This window comes from Larus michahellis, chromosome 12 (genome assembly GCF_964199755.1).
Source record: "Larus michahellis chromosome 12, bLarMic1.1, whole genome shotgun sequence".
Classification (NCBI taxonomy): Eukaryota; Metazoa; Chordata; class Aves; order Charadriiformes; family Laridae; genus Larus; species Larus michahellis.
The window spans coordinates 5,624,538-5,644,267 of NC_133907.1; the positions used below are offsets into that span (position 1 = coordinate 5,624,538).

At 58.9% G+C, this 19,730-nt stretch overlaps 1 protein-coding gene across 3 annotated transcripts; it reads left to right on the plus strand.

Annotated features, from left to right (window-relative positions):
* The first annotated feature begins 426 nt into the window (after positions 1–426).
* On the plus strand, positions 427–19,500 carry DNMT3B (DNA methyltransferase 3 beta). 3 transcript variants are annotated; one of them, XM_074604876.1, is made up of 19 exons: positions 427–540; positions 4,591–4,735; positions 5,450–5,559; positions 6,829–6,981; positions 7,431–7,622; positions 9,193–9,351; positions 10,116–10,223; positions 11,270–11,411; positions 11,765–11,893; positions 12,752–12,796; positions 13,077–13,156; positions 13,442–13,554; positions 13,985–14,168; positions 14,425–14,509; positions 15,066–15,211; positions 15,370–15,460; positions 15,725–15,873; positions 16,517–16,602; positions 19,359–19,500. In XM_074604876.1, the coding sequence occupies exons 1-19, from the start codon at positions 427–429 to the stop codon at positions 19,498–19,500; spliced, it is 2,373 nt and encodes a 790-aa protein (XP_074460977.1). The 3 variants fall into 3 exon arrangements, with proteins under 3 accessions (XP_074460977.1, XP_074460976.1, XP_074460978.1); XM_074604875.1 differs by having other exon boundaries at positions 436–540; positions 15,656–15,873; XM_074604877.1 differs by having other exon boundaries at positions 436–540; positions 6,901–6,981; positions 15,656–15,873.
* Positions 19,501–19,730: the final 230 nt, after the last annotated feature.

Below are 19,730 nucleotides of genomic sequence, written 5' to 3' on the forward strand. Positions count from 1 at the left end.
AGGGGGCTGGAGAAGGAAGGGGGCTGAAACATGCTACTCCTTCAGCAGGACTTCAATTTTCTCCCTCTGTCTCCAGTTTCCTAATTTTTAATGAAATGGGGGGGAATGAGCCAGGGGATCCCAGGCCCCAGCTCTGGGGATGGCTGGAGGCTTGAGCCCCGCCGTACAGGGCTAGGAGGCGGGAGACGGGGACAGTCAGGTGTCATTATCATCGCTTTATGTCCTCTTGTGCAGGGGAAAGATGAAGCAGTAACCGCTCAGGACGGAGGACCTGCCACCGCTGAGCGAGACCCACCTGCGCGACGGCAGAGCCACTGCAGCCCCCAGCCCTGCCCGCAGCCGCACCAGCCCCGGCCCCTGCTCCACACCGGGCACGTCCCTGGGCAGGGGGCTCGGGAGAGCCAGCGTGGCTCATCTCAGCGGGACATGACCGAGATGAGCATGGTAAAGAGCCTAGAGCGGCTGGAGCAGCGGCTGGCTGTGATGGTGGCTGCCCAGGAGACTTCTCAGGCCTGGTCTTCACTGGGAGAGGAGGGGCCGGTTTGTTTTTTGTTTCTTTTCTTTCAACCGAGCTTTGCTGAAAGGCAGCGGGTGACCGTGCTGGAGCCTGGGGGTGGCCGCAAAGGGCTGCTGCGGTCCGGAGGGGGAGCGGAGCGGGGCAGGGGGGGCAGGAGAGGAAACAGGGGGAAAATGGAGGGAAGTGCCGGAGCGCGGGAGCGCGGAGAGGGGCCAGGCACAGGAAACGGGCAGGGGAGGGGAGAGCCTGCCCTTCTTAATGAGCATATCTGCCAAAATGGGCTCCCTTTCTTACTAAACTGCCAACCCAGCAACTCTTTTCTTCCCAGGATTAGAGGGAAATGTTCGGTTTGGGGAGAGTTAAAGGCCATTTGTGTGCGTGATAGCCCAGAGCCCTCGGAAGGAGCCAGCCTGGAGGGAGCGAGCCCCGGCCATTGGGGTCCTTTATTTCTTTTTGTTATTCAAACAGGGCTTGGGCGATGGCTGCCATCCCAGCCATCATGTAAAACGCTTCCCTCCAGCCTTTTGATATGCATGTCCCTGTCTGGAGGCAAAGTCCGGCTGTCTCCCCTGCGATCTCTCCACCTACTGGGGAAACGCACCTGATAAGGGCCAGCCTGTTTTCTCAAGAAGAAAAACTGAAAACAGCCCGAGCCAGGCTGGGGGAGCAGCCCCGGTCCCGGGGGGCAGCGGGGTGCGGAGGCACGGTCCTGCCGGGACCCCTCGCAGGTGAGCGCAGCCGCTCTGCCCGCTCCGGGGTAGCCAGCGAGCTCGGCCGGGCAGGGACCGGGAGCCTCTCTAAGCAGTTAATATTGTAGCATGGTCCTTAACCAGTTTGGCAAACCTTAAAGAAACTGGTATTGCAAAACTAGGGCGGGATCCGGAGTCAGCGGGTTCATTGTCTCGGTGGGGTATCGCTGCAGGGCACGTCCTGGGCACCAGGCGGTGTCGGGGCTGCCGCTAGCGCCAGTCTCTTGGGGAGCTTGGAGCATCGGAGCCGGAATTCTGCATTATTTCATTCTTCGTGGGTTCTTGTACGAAGCCTATGGCTGTAGTGCATGCCTGTATGTTTGCAGTGTGTTAAGCAGTGCAAACACTGCGGTGCTGTTTTTCTCCTCCTCCCGTGAGACAGAACATGTGAGGGGAGTGCTCTGTTTCTTATTATTTTTGTAATGCCCTGTGTGCACATGTTGGTGTGCGTTTCTGCGACGGGAGGCGAGGACAAAGGGCTGAGCCTTCCTCCCGAGAAGGAGGTGGTGAGGCTTGCGAGTATGGTGGCTCCTGCGGGAGATCCTCGGTGGCTGGAGGGGCAACGGGCCGGACACCCCTCTTCAGCAGGCAGGACAGTCTGGAGCATGTGGCTTTATTGCTTGGTGCAAAAGGCAGCAGCAATAGGAGAAGGGATGGGAATTGCAGTCCCGCTGCCTCGGTGTAAGTTTTTGGGTAAGCGAGAGTTTAACTAGCTTTGCAGTTTGGGTCATGGTGTGATGCTCCCGTTCCCGCTTGCGTGTCAGAGGATGGTGACAGGATGTCCTCGAGTGATCTCGGGTGGTGCAGCTGGAGAAGTGCACAGAGCAAGCAGTGCGTATGCTCCTGTGTATGCACTGCTTGCTCCTGCACGTACGCTGCAGGCCCTGCCTGCACCTGGGGACCTGAAACGCCTGCGCTTATGCTGGGGCTTGTGGCCAGGTCCCATGGACCGTCAGAGCCCTGGTGTGGGAGTCTCCAGCTCTGCCAGGGAGCAGTTCCTTCCAAAGGGATAGCACTTTTTTTTTTTTTTAACGCTTTATAACTGGATGATGTCGGAGCTCCCTGAGCACTCAGCAAAGCTGAGCGTGGCACATCGGGTGATCAGTCGTGGCCGTATGTCCCGGGGAGACCTGGCTGCTGTGTCACCCTCCGCTCTGCCTCCCCAGCGCAGTGGTGGCAGGGACACGCTCGCCCGATCGCCTGCCGTGTGCTGGCCATGCGGGGCACCTCTGGGGCTGAGAAAGGAGAAGCCTTTTTGAGCTGCAAGTTTGAACCTCCCAGGCTCAGGCTCCCATCTCAGGCTCCCAAACAGGCTCCTGACAAAGGACCAAATGCAAAGGTCCTCTGAAGGTCCCAGCGGGGTTTTGAGGGTGCAGATGTTTTGCAGGGCTGGGAGGTGGCCATGCTTGCTCCTGTCCTCCCTGGATCCTAACGGCCTCACGCTGCCCCATCTCCCTCTCCCCAGCCTCTCCTCTGGGTCACCCTCGTGCCAAGAGAGCAGTGTATCCTCTCACACCTCCCTGTATGGATTCCTGAGTGAGATTTGCTATTTTTCGTGAGATTCACTATTATTTTGTGAAATTGGCTATTTTTTGAGGCAGCGTCGCTCCTGGCTATGGTCGCTGCCCTTCTGCAGGATGGCTGGGGAGGGTGGAGCAGACCCCGGTGGAGCTGACCCGGCTGTGCTGCATCAGGACGTGTTTTTGCATCCGAGAGCATCCGGGGCCGGCGTGCACGGGGCCAGCATGCGGGACCAGCCGCCCGGGCCGGGGGCAGCCCAGCGAGTCTGGGCAGCTCCCAGGAATTGTTCGCCGGGTTCTGGGAGCAGATGTGCTGCAGCAGTGGGATTTCTGCACACAGCTGTAGGGGTTTAGGCAGCTTTAGACTCCCTCTGGTGCCGTTGCTCTCCCTCTCATCCCTTTGTTGAGGAGACGTGTCTTGGGGGGGGAGGCAGGACGTGCACCCGGGGGCTCTGCCTGTGGAGGTGGGTGCGCGGACACCTGTTTTCCTTCATGTTTGGATGTTACCAGGGTTTTAAGGCTGCCCTCGGCATCCGAAATATCAAACCCCGACTGGTCTTTGTTTGTCAGAGGTGCTGACAGATGATCTCAAAGCAGAAATCTCAATTGTTAGGGAAGCAGTTGGAGGCGATGCTGAGCGAGAGCGCCGGGGAGGGGGTGGCGGGGCTGGAGCTGGGGTCTTTTTAGGGCTGGGGGGTGTGTGTGTTGCTTTTGCTTCCTAACAGGGCGTTAGGTGGGTAAAGCCCTGCTTGCTCCTTAGTTTGTTGAGCTGAGCTACGTGCTCCTGAAATGACTGTGCTGGCGAAGGGGCAAGTTGCAGCACAGATCCATAGCCCAGCAATGAGGCAGCTTCTTTAGCGTAGCCCTGGGTGCCTCTGGGAGAGCCTGGGAGCTTCCACCTCCGAAAACAGGATGCAGGGAGGGCACCAGGGGGAGGGCAGAGGCATCTGGGTGCAGGCGAGGTGTGCTCCGCCTCTGCTGGGGGGACGCGTGGCCGGGCTTTATCTGCACAGCAGCAGCTCCTGGGGTGGGGGGACACTGGGGTGGGGCGACACTGGGGTGGGGGATGCCGACACTCTTTCCGCAGTCCCCGGGGTTGGGTGATGGTGGTGTGTGAGTGCAGCCAGGGCAGACCCCTGCCCTGCCCCTTTGCCCTGGGGCTGGGGGTGGGGGGGAGCTGAGGCCAGGGCAGGGGAGCAGGAGGAGTTTTCTCCCTTTGGGAGAGTGTAACTCCCTGCAGGCGCCAGGACTTTGCCCCCCGTGGCGAGCCGTCTGCCCTGTCCCACTGCTGCCGTAACAGCCCACCCACTGCTGGGTTTGCTGGGCAGCCGGAGCACAGTTGAGTCTGGTTCCCGGGGGGGTGGGATGTCCGCTGGTTTCTGCAAGGTGGCTGGGAAGTGCAGCTCCCCTCTGGACAGGGTCTCAAGCTGCAGCCGGGACCCCTCTGGCAGAGCCAGCCTGGGCCGGGCAGCACCGTGCCCAGGAGCACTCCATGGCGTACGGATGGCAGGGCTGGGCCAGTGCAGCCCCGGAGAAAAGCCCCGGCACTTCCCTAAGGACAAGCAGGTTGCAACTGGGGCCTCTGTTCACTGGAGCTGGTGGATATTCAGGGCCACCACATCTGTGGGGAGGTGTTGTCCAGGTGCCCGTTGGGTCCCGATACCATTCCAAATGCGTCTCCAGTTAGACCCCTCTGCTAAGGGCATGAGAAGTTGTGGCTGGCTTGAAGAGCTTACTCTGGCTACTTTACCTTCCCTGGGGCTTTCTGCACGGCTAAATTTCCTTTCCATTCTGGCTTCCACAGGCAACCATGAAAAAGGACAAGAGCCATGACCGGGATGAGGCAGACTGCAGGGCAGAGCTGATCCTCATCAACGGGGACTGCACCGATCCCGCTAATAACACACCTGCCCTGCTTCTGGAGGCGAATGGGAAGCCCAGCGCTCCAGGTGAGTCTTGCCGTGCTGTGCCCGGGGTGCTCCATGCCTGGGATGTGCAGGGATGCATGGGGCCAGGGATCTCCCAGCCACTATCCCAAAGGGCTTCCCGGGAGCATCACAGCCGTGGCTGGGTTGTGACTCCATGACTCCACTGGGTTTCTGCTTTCTGGTGGCGCATCCAGGCCATGGTGACAGAAGCGGTTGTGGAAACGGGTGCTGTGCTGGGATGCTGGCTCTGCCCCTTGATGGTTTAACCCCCCTGGGGAGGAGGGAGGCGGGGAGCTGCCACATGCCCAAGGGTTGCTGCCGGCTGCATCACAGCTCCTGGGATGCTCTGGTCATAGTCCCCAAATGTCAGCTCTTGGGTTCATGAGGTCCTTGCTTTAAATGAACTGGTGACAGGCCCTGAATAGTGGGCTTTGAATGGTTTCCTTGTGCCTCTGAGCTTTCAGGAACAAAAAATTACGTAAGAAGGTCCCCACAAGTGCTATTAGAGTCCCTCCCAGTTTTGGGTGACCTGGGACTGCCAGTGTCAGCAGTACCATGATGGGGAGCCTTGGGGACACCGCTTGTCTTCAGCTCTTGGCCACATTTCTCCAAGATGAGGTTTCGTTTTTTTCAAATCGTGCCTTGCTGCTCAGAGCAGCCGCGGGCAGAGGCGTGCAGGGACACGGCTGGGATGGCTCACGGAGCCTGAGGCTGCTCTGCCTTGTCCCTGCGCAGATGCTGGGGGCCTGGGGCTGCCATCCCTGAAGAACAACAAGAGGGTCAGCAAGGGAGACCTCTCCAAGGAGGATCTGTCCTGGCCGCTTGCTCTCGCAGGGGCGCAGGAGGTAAGTGCTCGCCAAGGCTGCTGTAAGACCTCGCTGCCCGGGGGGCTTTGTGGGCTGTTGGTGGGGGGCAGCTGGTTCCTGGGATACCCGACTATTCCCCTCTGGGGCAGCTCTTGCTCTTGGTGCTGGGGGAACAGTCCAATGGCAGACGCAATATTAATTTACAAGCATAATATTTGTTTTAAATTCCTGATTTACATTATGTCGGCAGCAGCAGGAGGGTATGGTGCGTGATGCAGTGATGCCCACTACATGTTGCAGCAGTCTAATAATTATTATGCTGATGTTTTCTTTAAAAAGGCTTGGCTGTACTGATGGACCAAAGCATCTCGTGTCTCCCATTCTCAGGGTGGCCTGCTTTTAGCTGCTGTGGGGCTGGATCCCAGTTTTGCCCCCCCTCCTTTTGTTGACTAGGTTGACAAACCTCCAGGGTCTGGAAGCATTTTTGCCTTCTGGCTTTATTGTTTTGACTTTGAAATGAAACCCCAAGGTTGGAGATCTGCCTGTGATGAGGCAGCTTCCAAAAGAAAGAGCCATAAATCCAACCGGGGTGAAAATTCTGCTTTCCCACTACGTTCGGTTCGGGGGCTCTTCACTTGCAAAATCTCATTTCGTTTTGAAACTCTTGTTATGCCGGATGCAGGAAACATGCCTGGGTAAGACTGATTGTAAACTGCGGCTGCTGAAGCCGCAGGGGAAAGGCTGCCCTGGGTGCCTCTGCGGGGCCAGGCTGTTAGGGGGGAGAGCACCCACGCCTGTGTGAGAGCACCCACGCATGTGTGAGTAGGGTGCCGTGCCGGGGACGGCTGCTCTGCCGGGGCTCGTGGCTTTTCTGGTGGCCGGTCCTCCCGGCTGCTGGCTCCCGCTGGTCTCAGTCGCACAGCCATGGCTGTAGCTGCGAGGAGGGGAGGGTATAGGAGGGTATAGTGGAGGATGCACATGAGAGCTGGAAACAAAAGTTGTTGTAAGCAGCTGCTGGTGGGATGCTGCCCCCCTGCAGGGTGCTGGGGGCTGCAGCAGTGCGTGCTCCTGAGCATGGCTGTGCAGCCCAGCAGAGACGCTGTGAAGTGCACGGTCACACCAAGGGGCTCAGCCTGGGTCCTGCTCCCGCAGCCATCTGCGCTCCTCTTGCCTTCTCCATGCTCCCAGCCCTGGGGCTCTGGTGCTGCTAGTGCCCAGCCCTGAGGAACAGGGGCTGTGCCTGTCCCCAGCATGCTGCTGGCATGGGGAAGGCATCAGTGCCACGGCACTTCTCTGTTCTGGTTGCAGGTGCGGCCCCGGGGCAGCGCCGGTTGGGAGAGCAGCCTCAGGCAGAAGCCCCCCGTCCGCCTCATCTTCCAGGCAGGGCAGACCCGGCACGAGATGAAGATCAAGGAAACGAACAGCATGGAGAGTCTCAGGGACCTGCCAGCTCCCCTGCGGGTGAGGGTCTGCGTGGGGCCAGGGCTTCCCTGGGGCTCTGGAGACCTTCACTTTTGCTGTGCCCTGGCCAAGTCGCTTCAGACATGTTGTGGCCTCTGCCTGCTTCAGTTTCCCCTGTGAAGTGGGGGTGTGTGTGCTGTTGCTTGCCCCTGCTATGAACAGGGTGCTTTGAACACCCTCAGGTGAATTGAGGAGAGGAAAAGGGAAGAGTGCAAACGGTGCACCGTTTTCTATGTGTCTTGCAAGTAAAAGCAGAGCAGTTCTCCCTCAAACGCCACAGTCCTGGGCCCTTTCCTCCGTTCCTGGCTGTGGTGGTGCCCCTCTCCCTGGCTCTCCCGCTCTGATCCCTGGCTGAGGGGCTGGGGGTGATGTGGGGCAGGTCTCTGCTCCCCTCCTCCCCTCTCCCCGCCTTCCTACCACTCTCACACTCTGCTCCCTCCGCTGCGCAGAGCTCCAAGCGGCGCTCGACCACGTCCATCCCCGTGACCACCATCGACCTGACGGAGGAGGACTCCCGGGACTCATCCCGGAGCAGCAGCACCCTCTCCGGCAGCAGCTCCCAGGAAGGGCAGAATGGCTCCGCCGAGCTGGGGGCCGAGGAGCCGGAGAGCAGAGACGCGGGGATGGCGCTGGAGTACCAGGTATGGAGGGGCCAAACTCTGCTCGGGCACTGGAATCCTGCGCCTGGGACGGTGCGGGGTGAGGAGGAACCTTCCTGGCTTGTCCCAAGCCTGCAGGCGAGGGGACCTTCTGGAAACCTCACTGCTGCTTCTCCCACCTCCTCTTCCCTGCCTGCCCTTCCCTGTGTGTCCGGGGTGCGATGGTGCCGGGCTGTCCCTGTCCATCGGGCAGCGGGGTTGATGCTGCTCTGGGGGCACCCTGCTGCAGATGGTCAGCGTGCGGGGACCAGCCCCGCTGAGCCCCTGCCTGTGCCACATGGGGGGCTGCCAAGCCTCCAAGGGCCCCCGAGGGACGTGTGCGCGGCACACGCTGGGCTGGCAGCCATGCCCGGCCCCGCCGAGACAGGCAGTTGCATGCGTAGAAAATGTTTCTGTCGGGGGGATGCTGGAGAGGAGCGAAGCTGCTGGAGCTGCAGAGGAGCGTGATTCAGTGCCTGCGGGCGTCAGGGCAGGGCCCGAGACTTGCAGGAATTGGGCAATTGCTTCTTGCTGCATAATTAGGTGCCTAATTGCAGAACAAAGCTGGGAGGGAGGGTTCTGCAGGCAGAGGGGACTGCTCCTGTGCGAGGTGCCTCCCTGGGCACAGCACCGTGCCGGTGTGGCGCTGTCACACTGCCTGTTTGAGGCTCTTGGCATGGTCTCACCAAAATTCCCACCTTTTTCTTTTCTTTCTGTTTTTTCCCTGCCCTATTTTTTCTGCTCTCTCCTTGGGAAGAAGAGGAGGGTGGGTGCCCTCTCTCCTCTCCCTGGGGTGCAGCCAGATGAGCTGAGCTGTGAGCCCCATGAATGGGGGTTTCCACACACCAAGGAGCGACATCGTCTGCTCGGGGAGCCCAGGGAGCAACCTCTGTGCAAAGTCCTCCCTGCAGCCAGGCAGGACGCGTACCATCCCCTGCTGTGTTCTCCACGTCCCTCGGCCTGGGCTGTGCCTCGTGGCTCAGCAGCACCGTGCAGTGAGCTCAGGTCTCCTGGACAAACACGGCTGCGATGGCCGAGGGGATCGGGAGAGTCCGGCTGCACTCCCTGGACCTGCTGCCCTCCTGCCTTGCCCATCCCCATCCCGGGGCCGCTGCAAGCCCTCCTGTGGCAGCCGGAGCTTCCTAGCTGTTGGTTTGTGAGGGCAGGAAAAAGCTTCTCGGTGTTTGCAGAGACCCCGGGAGGGCAGGCAGGAGTGGGCACGCACGGGGTGCGGGTGCCAGGAGGGCTGTGCAGGACGGAGCACGCACCGTGCTCTGCGTGCCAGGCTCCAGGCTTGGCGTGGGGCTGCCGACACACAGACCTTCGCGCCCAGCTCCTGCGTGGTGCAGGGCTGGCAGCCAGCGCTGCCGGGGGCGTGTTCGGCCATTTTTTTGAGGGAGGGGGTGCAGCTTTTATAGATCCTTGCACAGAAGTCCATGTGCGCTGCAGCGAGTGACGCGCGTGGTGTAGCAGCTCTGCGGGGCACCCCGCGGCCGTTCCCCCACGTGGGCGCTCGGATAAAGCGGGGAGTTTGTGCTTTTGGCTGATCTGTGTTGTCCTCTTCTGCGTGCAGGATGGGAAAGAATTCGGAATTGGGGAGCTCGTCTGGGGAAAGATCAAAGGTTTCTCCTGGTGGCCTGCGATCGTTGTCTCCTACAGAGCCACGGCCAAGCGCCAGGCTGTCTCGGGCATGCGGTGGGTGCAGTGGTTCGGAGATGGGAAGTTCTCTGAGGTAAGCTTGCTGCCTGCGCCTGATTTCACCCAGGCTGAAATCCCCTCCCCTGCACATTTCGGCCATCTGTCCCATTCCTGGGGCTGCCTCCGGGCTGCGTGTGCCCAACTGCGGCCTCCCTGGGGAGGGACCCTGGTGTTTGGCATAGTCAGGCTCTGGCATGCTCTCGTGGCTCTAGTGACTATAACTAGTGCCTGGTCACCATAGGTTGGTGACAGAATCCGGCAATAGGGATGTCTCTCCATCCCCTTCGCAGGGTTTTGTCCAAGTCCTGGTCTCTAGGGCTGCCCCCATTGCTCCCTGCCTGGTGAGGGATGCCCTCCCGGAGCCCCATCACCCCTTGGCCATCCTGCGCCTCCCCTGGACTGCAGACAGGAGGGAGGGAAGCGCTGGGAGGGAAGCGCTGTGCCGGGTGCCCGTGCTGCGCCGGCTCTGCCGGCAGAGGTGCGGTGCCAGCAGAGGGTGCAAAACACCCGTCCTAGTCGCGAGTGCGATGCTGTCGCCTCTGCTTTCCTCCCTCTGCTGTTTGTCGCCCTCTGCAAAGCTGACGCTGGGTTTCCTCGCCCGGCTGCATGGTCCAGACAAAGCCCCGGCATGGCTGCAGCCTGGTGCCCTTGGCTGCAGCGTGAGAGCCATGCTGGGAGCTGCTGTGCTGCAGGGATGGGTCTGCGATTCGGGGGGCATGGTGCCGTGGGGGACACAGCCCAAGCAAGGCATGCCTGTGCCCCTGTGCCTGCAGGTAAGCTTTTGTCACTCTCTCCCAGGTTTCTGCAGACAAGCTGGTGGGACTGATGGCCTTTAGGCAGCATTTCAATTCTTCCACGTTTAATAAGCTGGTCTCCTACCGACGAGCCATATACCATGCCCTGGAGGTAACTGCGGAGCAGAGCTGGGGTTGGATGGATGAGGTGCCAAGTGAAGTGGCTGGGCTCCGTGGGGGGCAGTAGGATGCAGGGAGGGACAGGCTGTGCTCCAGGCGGTGGGTGCCGCTGAGCCAGTGAAGGAAAGGCTTTGCAGGGGCAGGAGGAGGTGTCCCAGCCGGGAAGCTGGGCGTCTGCTCAGCCCCAGGCGCCTGCAGAGCTCGGGCAGTGTGTGGGGAGGTGGTTGGGGCTGGGGCTTCCCCGCTCTGCCCCTCTGCACATTGCTCTGCTTTGCATCTGGGAGTGGTTCTGGATAATGCCTGCAGATCACCTTGAGAGAGATCAGTGCAGGAGCTCCTACCGCAGTCCAGAATTAATCATTTCCCCCGTCTGCTGGGGCGATGTGGACAGATGTCTGTAGGAAAACCCTCCTTTCTCTGCTGGGACTATTTCCAAGTGCAGCCATGGGGCCAAACCCTGCTTATCCCGGGAGATTCACGAGTAGTTGCTGCTGCTTCAGGGTCTCTGCTCCAAAAACAACCCTGGGACCAGGCTCCCTCTGGGGACTCTGGTGTGGCAGCATTGTGGTTGAAGGCACTGTCACACTGCCAGGAGGTGTCCTGGGCTGGTGCTGGATGCCCTTTGCAGTCGGGGCCGGCACTGAGCACCCCATGGGTCTGATCCCCATCCAGGGGAGGCATCACGCTCCGGGTTACGGTGCTGCAAACCCACAGGCACCTCTTCTGCCTTTACTTTTCTTGCCGGGTAGCCAAGTCTGGGCGAGAGCTGGGGCTGGGCTGTCCCTGCTCCCAGCTGGGTTGGGGCTGGTGGGGGACAGACGGGCTCCTTGCAGGGAGGGGAGGCACAGGAGTGCAGCCGAGGGTACACCCTATGCCGGAATCCAGCAGCTGCCGCTGAGCCGGGGATGCCGAGCCCTGCACACGTGTGTTTGTGGTGGAGAGGGCGCCTGGGACCTGGCGGGCATGTGGGCCATGCTCATTGCAGCTGGGGACAAGCCCCGGTCACCCTGGCCCACGCCGTCCCTCTTCTCTCGGCAGGTTGCCCGGAGCCGGTCGGGGAAGACATTTTCATCCGCCCCCGGGGAGTCCCTGGAGGAGCAGCTGAAGCCCATGATCGACTGGGCGCTCACCGGCTTCAAGCCCTTGGGTCTCAAGGGACTACGACCGCCCAAAGCCTCAGGTGAGGTGGTGGTGTGAGCTGGGCATGGGGCTGGCGGTTGGTCCCGGCTGCACCTGCTTGTCCTCTGCAGTGGCCATGCTGGCCTGCTGCTGAGGTGGCCCTGGGGCTCCACACTGGCGTCCCCCACAGCAGCATCACAAAATGCCAGAGTAAAGCACCCTCAAAGCCATTGCTCTTGGAAGTCATGACCTAGCTGAGCCTCAAGCCATGCGTGGGGAGCCTGGGCGGTCAGAAAGAGCGCTGCTTTTTTCTGGGATGGGGCCTGGCTGGGCTTGGCAGGAGATGTCCCCCCGTGTCCTGGGGAGCTGCTGGTGCTGGAGGCTCATCCCCAGGGAGTCACCTTTTCCTTGCAGAGAACGGGGCCCTGAGGAACGGGACTGAGGAGGTCCTGTCCCTCGAGCAGTGTCCCCCCACCAAGAGGCTGAAGACCAACCCCTGCAACAACAACAAGGAGCAGCGAGTGGAAGAGGACCAGACCCGAGGTAACGAGCAGCGAGAGCTGGGGAGCAGCATGGCCTGGGCCATGCATCCTGAAAAGCACTGGGAAACATCTCGGGGAAAGGGCTCGCATCTACACAGGGGCCATGAGCTTCGATTACGAAGAAAAAAACTTTTTGTTGCTCAATTTGTGCCTTACAAGACACCAGCAAACCCAACTGCAAGACATGGCACCACAAGCTGGGCTCCATTATTTGCTCAGCTTGGAAATGATCTGTGTGTTGCTACTTTAAACTCTAGCTCTAATATCTCAAGCCGTGAAAGGACATGGGTTTCGCACCAAAATTTCTGATGTGCCCGTGGCCTGCCTTCTGGAGCACCTCTCCTAAGAAGGCAGGCTGAGCGAGTTCTGCCCGGAGAGGAGGCTCTGGGTAGACATAGCCGCTTTCCAGTATCTGAAAGGTGCCTACAAGAAAGCTGGAGAGGGACTTTTTAAACGGGCATGCAGTGGTAGGACATGGCTAATGGCTTCAAAATGGAAGAGAGTAGATTTAGATTAGATATCGGGAAGAAACTTTTCACTCTGAGGGTGGTGAGCCCCTGGCCCAGGTTGCCCAGAGAAGCTGTGGCTGCCCCATCCCTGGAGGGGTTCAAGGCCAGGCTGAACGTGGCTTTGAGCAACCTGGTCTGGTGGTTGGTGTCCCTGCCCAGGGCAGGGGGTTGGAACTAGATGATCTTTAAGGTCCCTTTCAACCTAACCATTCTATGATTCTGTGATTCTCTGTGCAAAGAAAGCTGTAGCAGTTTTAATGCAAGAAATCAGGCGTCTCTAAGTAGAGTGCATTTAAAGTTTGCTGCATAAGGAGTGATAAATCTCTCTTTTTCTTTTTAATTTTATAAAGAGCAAATGGTTTCTGAAGTTACGAACAACAGCGGGAGTCTCGAAGGTAATCGATTGCCCCGTCTCTCTTGGGAAAAGGTGTGGGGCTGGTGCAGGTGCAGGCAGCACTAGGCAAAGATGGTGGGTCCCTTCTTAACTGCACCATGTAGGAAGGGGGAGAGCGCTGTGATCGCAGATTGCTGGGAGCTGCAGCTGCGTCTGGACCTGCACGGGCTCAGGCGAGAGTCTCCAGCATCCACAGCCCGCCGTGGGGTGGAGGTGTGGGGTTTGCGCTTCCGCGTGGGGTTCCCTACCCCGGGGTGAGCGGAGCTCTCTCTGTCACACAGACAGCTGTTTGTCCTGCGGGAGGAGAAACCCGGCCACCTTCCACCCGCTGTTCGAGGGGGGCCTCTGCCAGACGTGCAGGGTAAGTGCTGCCGTGCCGGGGCTGAGCCTGGGGCAGGAGGATGGGGTGCCGAGTCCAGCCCCGCTGCAGCCGGCGCTGCCGGGACAGGAGGAGTGACTGTGCCAGGTCCTGTATCCACCACGGGGCTGTCCCTCGGCATGTTCTCTCCACTTGCAGCACCAAGGATGTGCATCTCCGAGCTCTCAGGGTGCACCAGGGACGAAGCAAAGCTATGTTCCCTCTTCACCCTCTGAGCACAGATCCTGATCCTCCGTCCTTCTCTCCTCCCGCTTGTCCTTTCGCTAGGATAGATTCCTGGAGCTCTTCTACATGTATGACGAAGACGGCTACCAGTCCTACTGCACTGTCTGCTGCGAAGGCAAGGAGCTGCTGCTCTGCAGCAATGCCAGCTGCTGCAGGTGGGCCCCGTCTCTGCTCCTTGTCTCTGCTTCTCTGTCCCAGCTCACAGCGGAGCTCCTGGGGAGCCACAGGGAAGCAGGGTCATACGTGAGGCTGGGCAGGATAGTCTAGGGGTCTAGTGCATGGTGTCCCTGCCCATGGCAGGGAGGTTGGAACAAGATGATCTTTAAGGTCCCTTCCAACCCAAACTATTCTGTGATTCTATGATGCTCATAGAATTGTTGGATTCTCTCTGAATGGAGGAGGCAGGAGCTTTACCTGGGTCACCAGTTTGTGTTTGCAGCCTTAAAAACCAAGATACTGCATGGAACAACATCCTACAGGATGGGATGGGGCTCTGGTGCATGGCAGAGGAGACGCCAGGAGAGGCTGGGGTGACGCAGAGGGGTTTCTGGAGGTGATGGGCATGAGGTGTTGTGATTTGGGCAGGTGCTTCTGTGTGGAGTGTCTGGAGGTGTTGGTGGGGCGAGGGACGTCGGCCAAGGCAAAAGAGCAGGAGCCCTGGAATTGCTACATGTGCCAGCCCCAGAGGAGCTACGGGGTGCTGCAGCGCCGGCAGGACTGGAACACTCGCCTGCAGGACTTCTTCACCAGCGACAAGGGACAGGAATACGTAAGGGCTGCGGGCAGGCAAGCCCAGCGCACTAGGCTGTCGGGGAGAGGGCTGCAGAGGGCAAGGCGAACAGCTGAAAATTCCTTGGCTGTCTGCCTTGGTCTCACTCATCCACCCTCTCCAAGGGTGTTGGGCTCTTGGCCCTGCAGATGCTCCCCCGAAAGTGGAGGCGATGCCTGTAGAGCCAAAGGTTTGGCCTCACAGAGCATCACAGCACTGCCAAAGCTGGGGCTTCATTGCTGTCCTTTCATTGCAGGCTGCACCCAAAATCTACCCAACGGTCCCACCAGCGAAGAGGAGACCTATTCGAGTGCTATCTTTGTTTGATGGCATTGCAACAGGTGAGGCGTTGGAAGAGCACCGTCCTGGTGGCTTACAGCACTGGATGTCAGGGATGAATAGTTTAATGGACTCAAACTTGTCTCTGAAAGCTTGGTGGGGAGAACAGGATGAAGGGCAGGGGCATCCCCATCAGAAGGGGATGAGGGAAGGGACTCCCATTCCTGATGGACAGGGCTGTGGAGGAGGGAGGGATGGAGAGATGGAGAGAGGGCATGGGAATTTTGCTCACAGAGGTTCCTGCTGCACTGAGTGTGGTCTCAGGTAGCTGGTTTCACTGAGAAGCAAGAGCTGTGGGCGTGCTGGTAACCGGGTCTCTGGTGAAGAAATGCCTGAGGGCGACTGATTTGACTCAGTTCACTCAGCTCTGGAGTTCTGCTTTCTGGGAGCAAACCTGCCTGGAGAAACGAGTCAAAAAATAGGTTGCTCATCCAGAAGTCCTGTTTGACTGCACCCACCTAGGACATGCAAGAGTGGCCACATCGAGCGTCTGTGCTGATGAAGGAGACTGGGAGACTAAAGAGAGCACTGCAACCTCAGACCTCTGTCCCTTGGCAGGGTACCTGGTGCTGAAGGACTTGGGCATCCAAGTGGAGAAGTACATCGCCTCGGAGATCTGCGAAGACCCCATTGCTGTGGGCACCATGCAGCATGAGAGCAACATCACCTATGTGCACGACGTCAGGAACATAACCAAGAGAAATGTGAGCACCGCTTCTGCGGGCGGGCCGGGGAACGTGTCCCCATGACCGCGTGGGTCTCACGCCACCAGCCCTGGGAAGGGCTTGCCCCCCCTGCCCTGCTGTGGAGGAGAGACCTGCTTACATGGCATTTCCTAACTGCGTCTGTCTGTTCACTCTAGATCGAGGAGTGGGGTCCCTTTGACCTGGTGATCGGTGGAAGCCCCTGTAACGACCTCTCCCTTGTGAATCCGGCCAGGAAGGGGCTGTACGGTAAGGCTGCTTTGCCTCTGCAGGGCTGGGTACCCCCGGGGTGTTCCCGAGGTGTGGAGCCACCTTGAAGTTCAGAGAAGTTGGTTCAGCCCCAGTCTGCATTGGTGGTGGCTTCTCTCTGACCTACAAACCATGGGATGGCACCTGCAAAGCACAGGCTGTCTCCATGCCAATCGTGGTGGGGAGGGCAGCCAGGACCCCCAGAGCTGTGCCCCCTGTGCCACAGCTGGTCCCAACCTGCTGCTCCCGTTTTGTCCCTTGTAGAAGGAACCGGGAGGCTGTTCTTCGAATTTTACCACCTGCTCAACTACGCCCGTCCCAAGGCAGGAGAGGAGCGCCCCTTCTTCTGGATGTTCGAGAACGTGGTGGCCATGAGGGTCAATGACAAGAGGGACATTTCTCGGTTTCTGGAGGTAGGGATTGCCACCGTCTTCGGGAAAGGCGTCAGAGCAGGAGACACTTGGGCTGTGCAAGGTGTGCTGAGGCTGTGAAGGTCTGGCTGTGGTTTGTTATGTCCCCAGCGCTGGAGAGCCCCTTGCCTGATGCACGCACCAGGAGTCAGCTGTTTAGTCTTGGCTCGGGATCCCCTCTGGCTTTCAGGAGGTTAACCCCAGGCACTAGTTCTCTGGGGGAGGGTTTTTGCCAGCCTTGCAGAAAGCATCTGTTCAGAGCAATGCCTGCCTTTCTAGGGAGGTCAGGGACTGGAAAGGATTTTTAACTCTGTGGTAGCCAAGATGGGCTGTGGGTCAGCAGGAACCCCCGTATGTAGAAGCTCCATTGGAGGCTGACAGCCCTGATCCTGTCCCAGAGAAATCAGCACTGAAGCGTGCTGTGATTTTCATTAGCTCCTGGCCACAGCTGTGGCGTGGTAGCCCATGTGGCCAACCTGACCGTGCTCTGGGGTGGAACAAGGGTTTGTTGGGGCTACATCCTGAGGAGGATTTGCTGAAGATTTTTAAGTTCCTGCAGTACAGCAGAGAAGGGCTTGGCGTGCAGGAGATGGCTGAGCTCGCACCTCCTCTTAACTTTTATTCCCCCCCCTCTCATGGCCTGCAGTGTAACCCGGTTATGATTGATGCTATCAAGATATCAGCTGCCCACCGAGCACGCTATTTCTGGGGCAACCTTCCGGGGATGAACAGGTAATCAAACGATCGCTGGCGTTTTGTTTTGTTTTGTGGTGCTTGCGTGGTTGGTCTTTCCTCCTTGGCCCTAAGCCCAGCTCCTGGGAGCTGAAGAGCTGCAGCTCCCGTACGGTGCAGTTTCCCTGCGGCGATGTGCACATGATAACGCGGTTGTTAATGAGCAAAGATGAGACTGTGGGAAAAGCGTAGCAGCGTCCTCTGCCCCCGGACCTGAAGCCTGTGGAGGGAAGAGAGACGGGGCTTGCGCAGGGTGCTGCGTGGCATGTCTGGCTTGGGGATGTCCATGTGCACCAGCCTGTTTGAGACCCAGGCTGATGTGGGGTGCTCTGTGGTAGTCCCATGCCCCGGTCAGTGCCGTGTAGGGGTTTGCTGGAGGTGAACCCGAGCAGCCGCCTGGGCTGGGGACACTCAGCCCGGTATGGCATTGTGGGGAAGCTCACACTATGGCAGGTGGGGGCAAAGCACGACCGTGCTCCTCCAAACTTTGTTCGCGCCTCGTAGCACCCCAAATTCACAGCAAAACACAACAGAAGGAGTAGAGTAAAACCCAATTGCTCGCAGACCCTGCACACGAAATACTTCTAGCAACAAAACGTGGAGTTTTCACCCAGCCAAAGTCTCGGCCAATAAACACAGACCGGTTTTAAATATTTTTGCTTGTTTATATTTAAGTTGCCAGTATTTGTTGGAGTTAAAAATAATTAAAGCTGAGCTAGAGGCATGTAGGTATTTGAAAGTGAAATAGCAATTACCAAGTCTTTGTCGTGTCATGCCATTTAAATGACACCAGAACTTTCATCTGGTTGTAATGAGGCGGAAGAGCTGGAAGCGCCCGACGTGGGTGACTCAGAGCCATCTCCATGAAGTAGCCCAGGGCGATGCTTGCAGAGGTGCCTTGCTGAGCAGAGGCAGGCAGGATGGCACGGGCACAGGGCTCCTCCGAAAGCGCCACTGGGGAAAGTGGGTTGGCAGTGCCCGGCCCCGTTAGGAACAGCTAATGAGCGAGGACGGTGATACTGTTCAGGATGTACAGGGCTCTGACCGTGCTGGGGAGCAGAGTGCCCTTTCCCGTAGGAGACTCCTGAAGCTTCTGGCCTTGCAGGGTGGATCAGGAAGGGAGCTGCCCTGGGTAAAGGGATCCTGCGCCCGTCCTGGGAGGCTCTGCTCTGGTCTGGTGTGTGCTGGAGCAGGCGGGAGCCGTGAGTTTATGGTAAATGACCTCTGACAACTTGGTGGTTGCTGAGAGAGTGATGAGTTGACCTTGGCCAAGCTGGAGAGGCTGCATGAGGACTTGACACGCAGAGCTGGGAGGAGGAATTTTCTATTGTCTTTACATATTTAGTGTTTGCTTTTTACTCCCCAGTATTCAGTGCTAGTGCTGATTCCCGGCTGAGAGATTATTGGTGGCTCTTCTGTTTTGCTTTTCCTTTTATTTTCCTAGTCCAATTTTAAAATGGAGCCAGCATGCCGGGGTCTTAATCCCTGCCAGCATCTCCTTTTAACTGGGAAATCTGAGCTCTGCTGGGGTGTGTTCCCAGGGGATCGGTTGCTGGGTGTGCTGGTGGCGGTGGGCTGGGACCCTGCTGCAGCTCACGGGGACGGCCGACAACTGCCTGGAGCAGCGACACTCCAGTATTTGACCCTTCTGCTCCAGCCTTTGAGGCAGGCGATCTGCGCAGGTGATGGGTATTTCAGTGGGGAAGCTGTGGTGGCTGTAGGAGATGCCAGTGGTGTGATGAACACATTATCGTTCTTCAGGAAAGCTCGTCACACTCACTGTTTCACCTGACAGGCTGCACGTCAGGGCACGTTGGTAAGACAGGAGTCCCTGTATTGCATCCTGGCTATGAGAAATTGTCTCTTAATTTCATCAAGACTCAAAACGTGAGATGGCAGTGACTGCCCAGGGCTGCTGCTCTCCTTGGGGTGTATATTTTGGGGTGTATGTCAACATCTCTTGTCCATCCTTCGGCTCACCCAGGGGCACCGGTGTTTCAGTACAGTGTATATCAGTGCAACTTAGTGGACTCCAGAGCTATAATAGAAATCTTTAGCATGGCTGGTGGTTAATTTTGGCTGTCCCCGGTGTCTGTAAATGCGGTGGTGCTGTGAGCTCCCGGAGCTGGGGCAGCTCGCTGTTCTCTGCCCGCAGGCGCGTCTGGGGCGGGAGGCTGTGCACATACTTGCCACGTATAGATTTCCACGGGCCAGCAGGTGCAGCGCGCGGTTCCTTCATTCCTGGCTTGACTCGCTGGGATGGATCGCATCCCAGCTGGCTCTGGGCACTTGGTCCCTGTCCGCACGTAGGTTAAGTCGCATGGGGCAGATACACTTGCCCAGATATGCGTGGGATGATGTGCTGGGCTCCCCGTGTCCGTAGGAGCGAGGCCGTAGGAGGTGTGGGCGCTGCTCTGCTGCCACTGCCCTGGGGCGAGTCTGCCGCTGGCTCGGGGCAGAGCAGGAACGGCTGCGTTGCCTTTGCTGAGTGCTCTGAGGGCTTCGGGGGGAAAGCGATATGTATTTGCTCTGGGAAAGAAAACGGGGGAAGCGGCAGGGAGCACTGGCTGTTAGCAGTCGGGAGCTTCTGCCAAGCGAGACTGTAAAACAGGGGCTGGGGCTCAAGGTGGGGGGGCCATGGGCTGGATGCGGGGATGGGTCAGGGGGATGCTGCGTCCTGGCCGTGGCCAGTGGGCACCGGGGGAGCGGGGCAGCCACCAAACCTCACTCCCCCATCTCCTGCCTCGGCTCCGCAGGATCTTTGGCTTCCCCCTCCACTACACGGACGTCTCCAACATTGGCCGCGGGGCTCGCCAGAAGCTGCTGGGAAGATCATGGAGCGTCCCCGTCATCCGGCACCTCTTTTCCCCGCTCAAGGATTACTTTGCCTGCGAATAGCAAGCCGAGCGTCCCTCGTCTCTCTGGTAAAGACGCACAGCTCCGCTGCCGTGGCGGGCGAGGGACGGGCACGGCTGCCGGACTCTGCCGTGGCACCATCCCTCCCCAGCCATGTGCCGCGGGAAGGCAGCCTGGCCCCGCAGGGAGAGCTGAGGAAATGTCTTTAACCAAAGAACCTGGCAGGGTAACTTTTCTTTAAAGGGACTAACGGCAGTGATCTGTAGAAAATG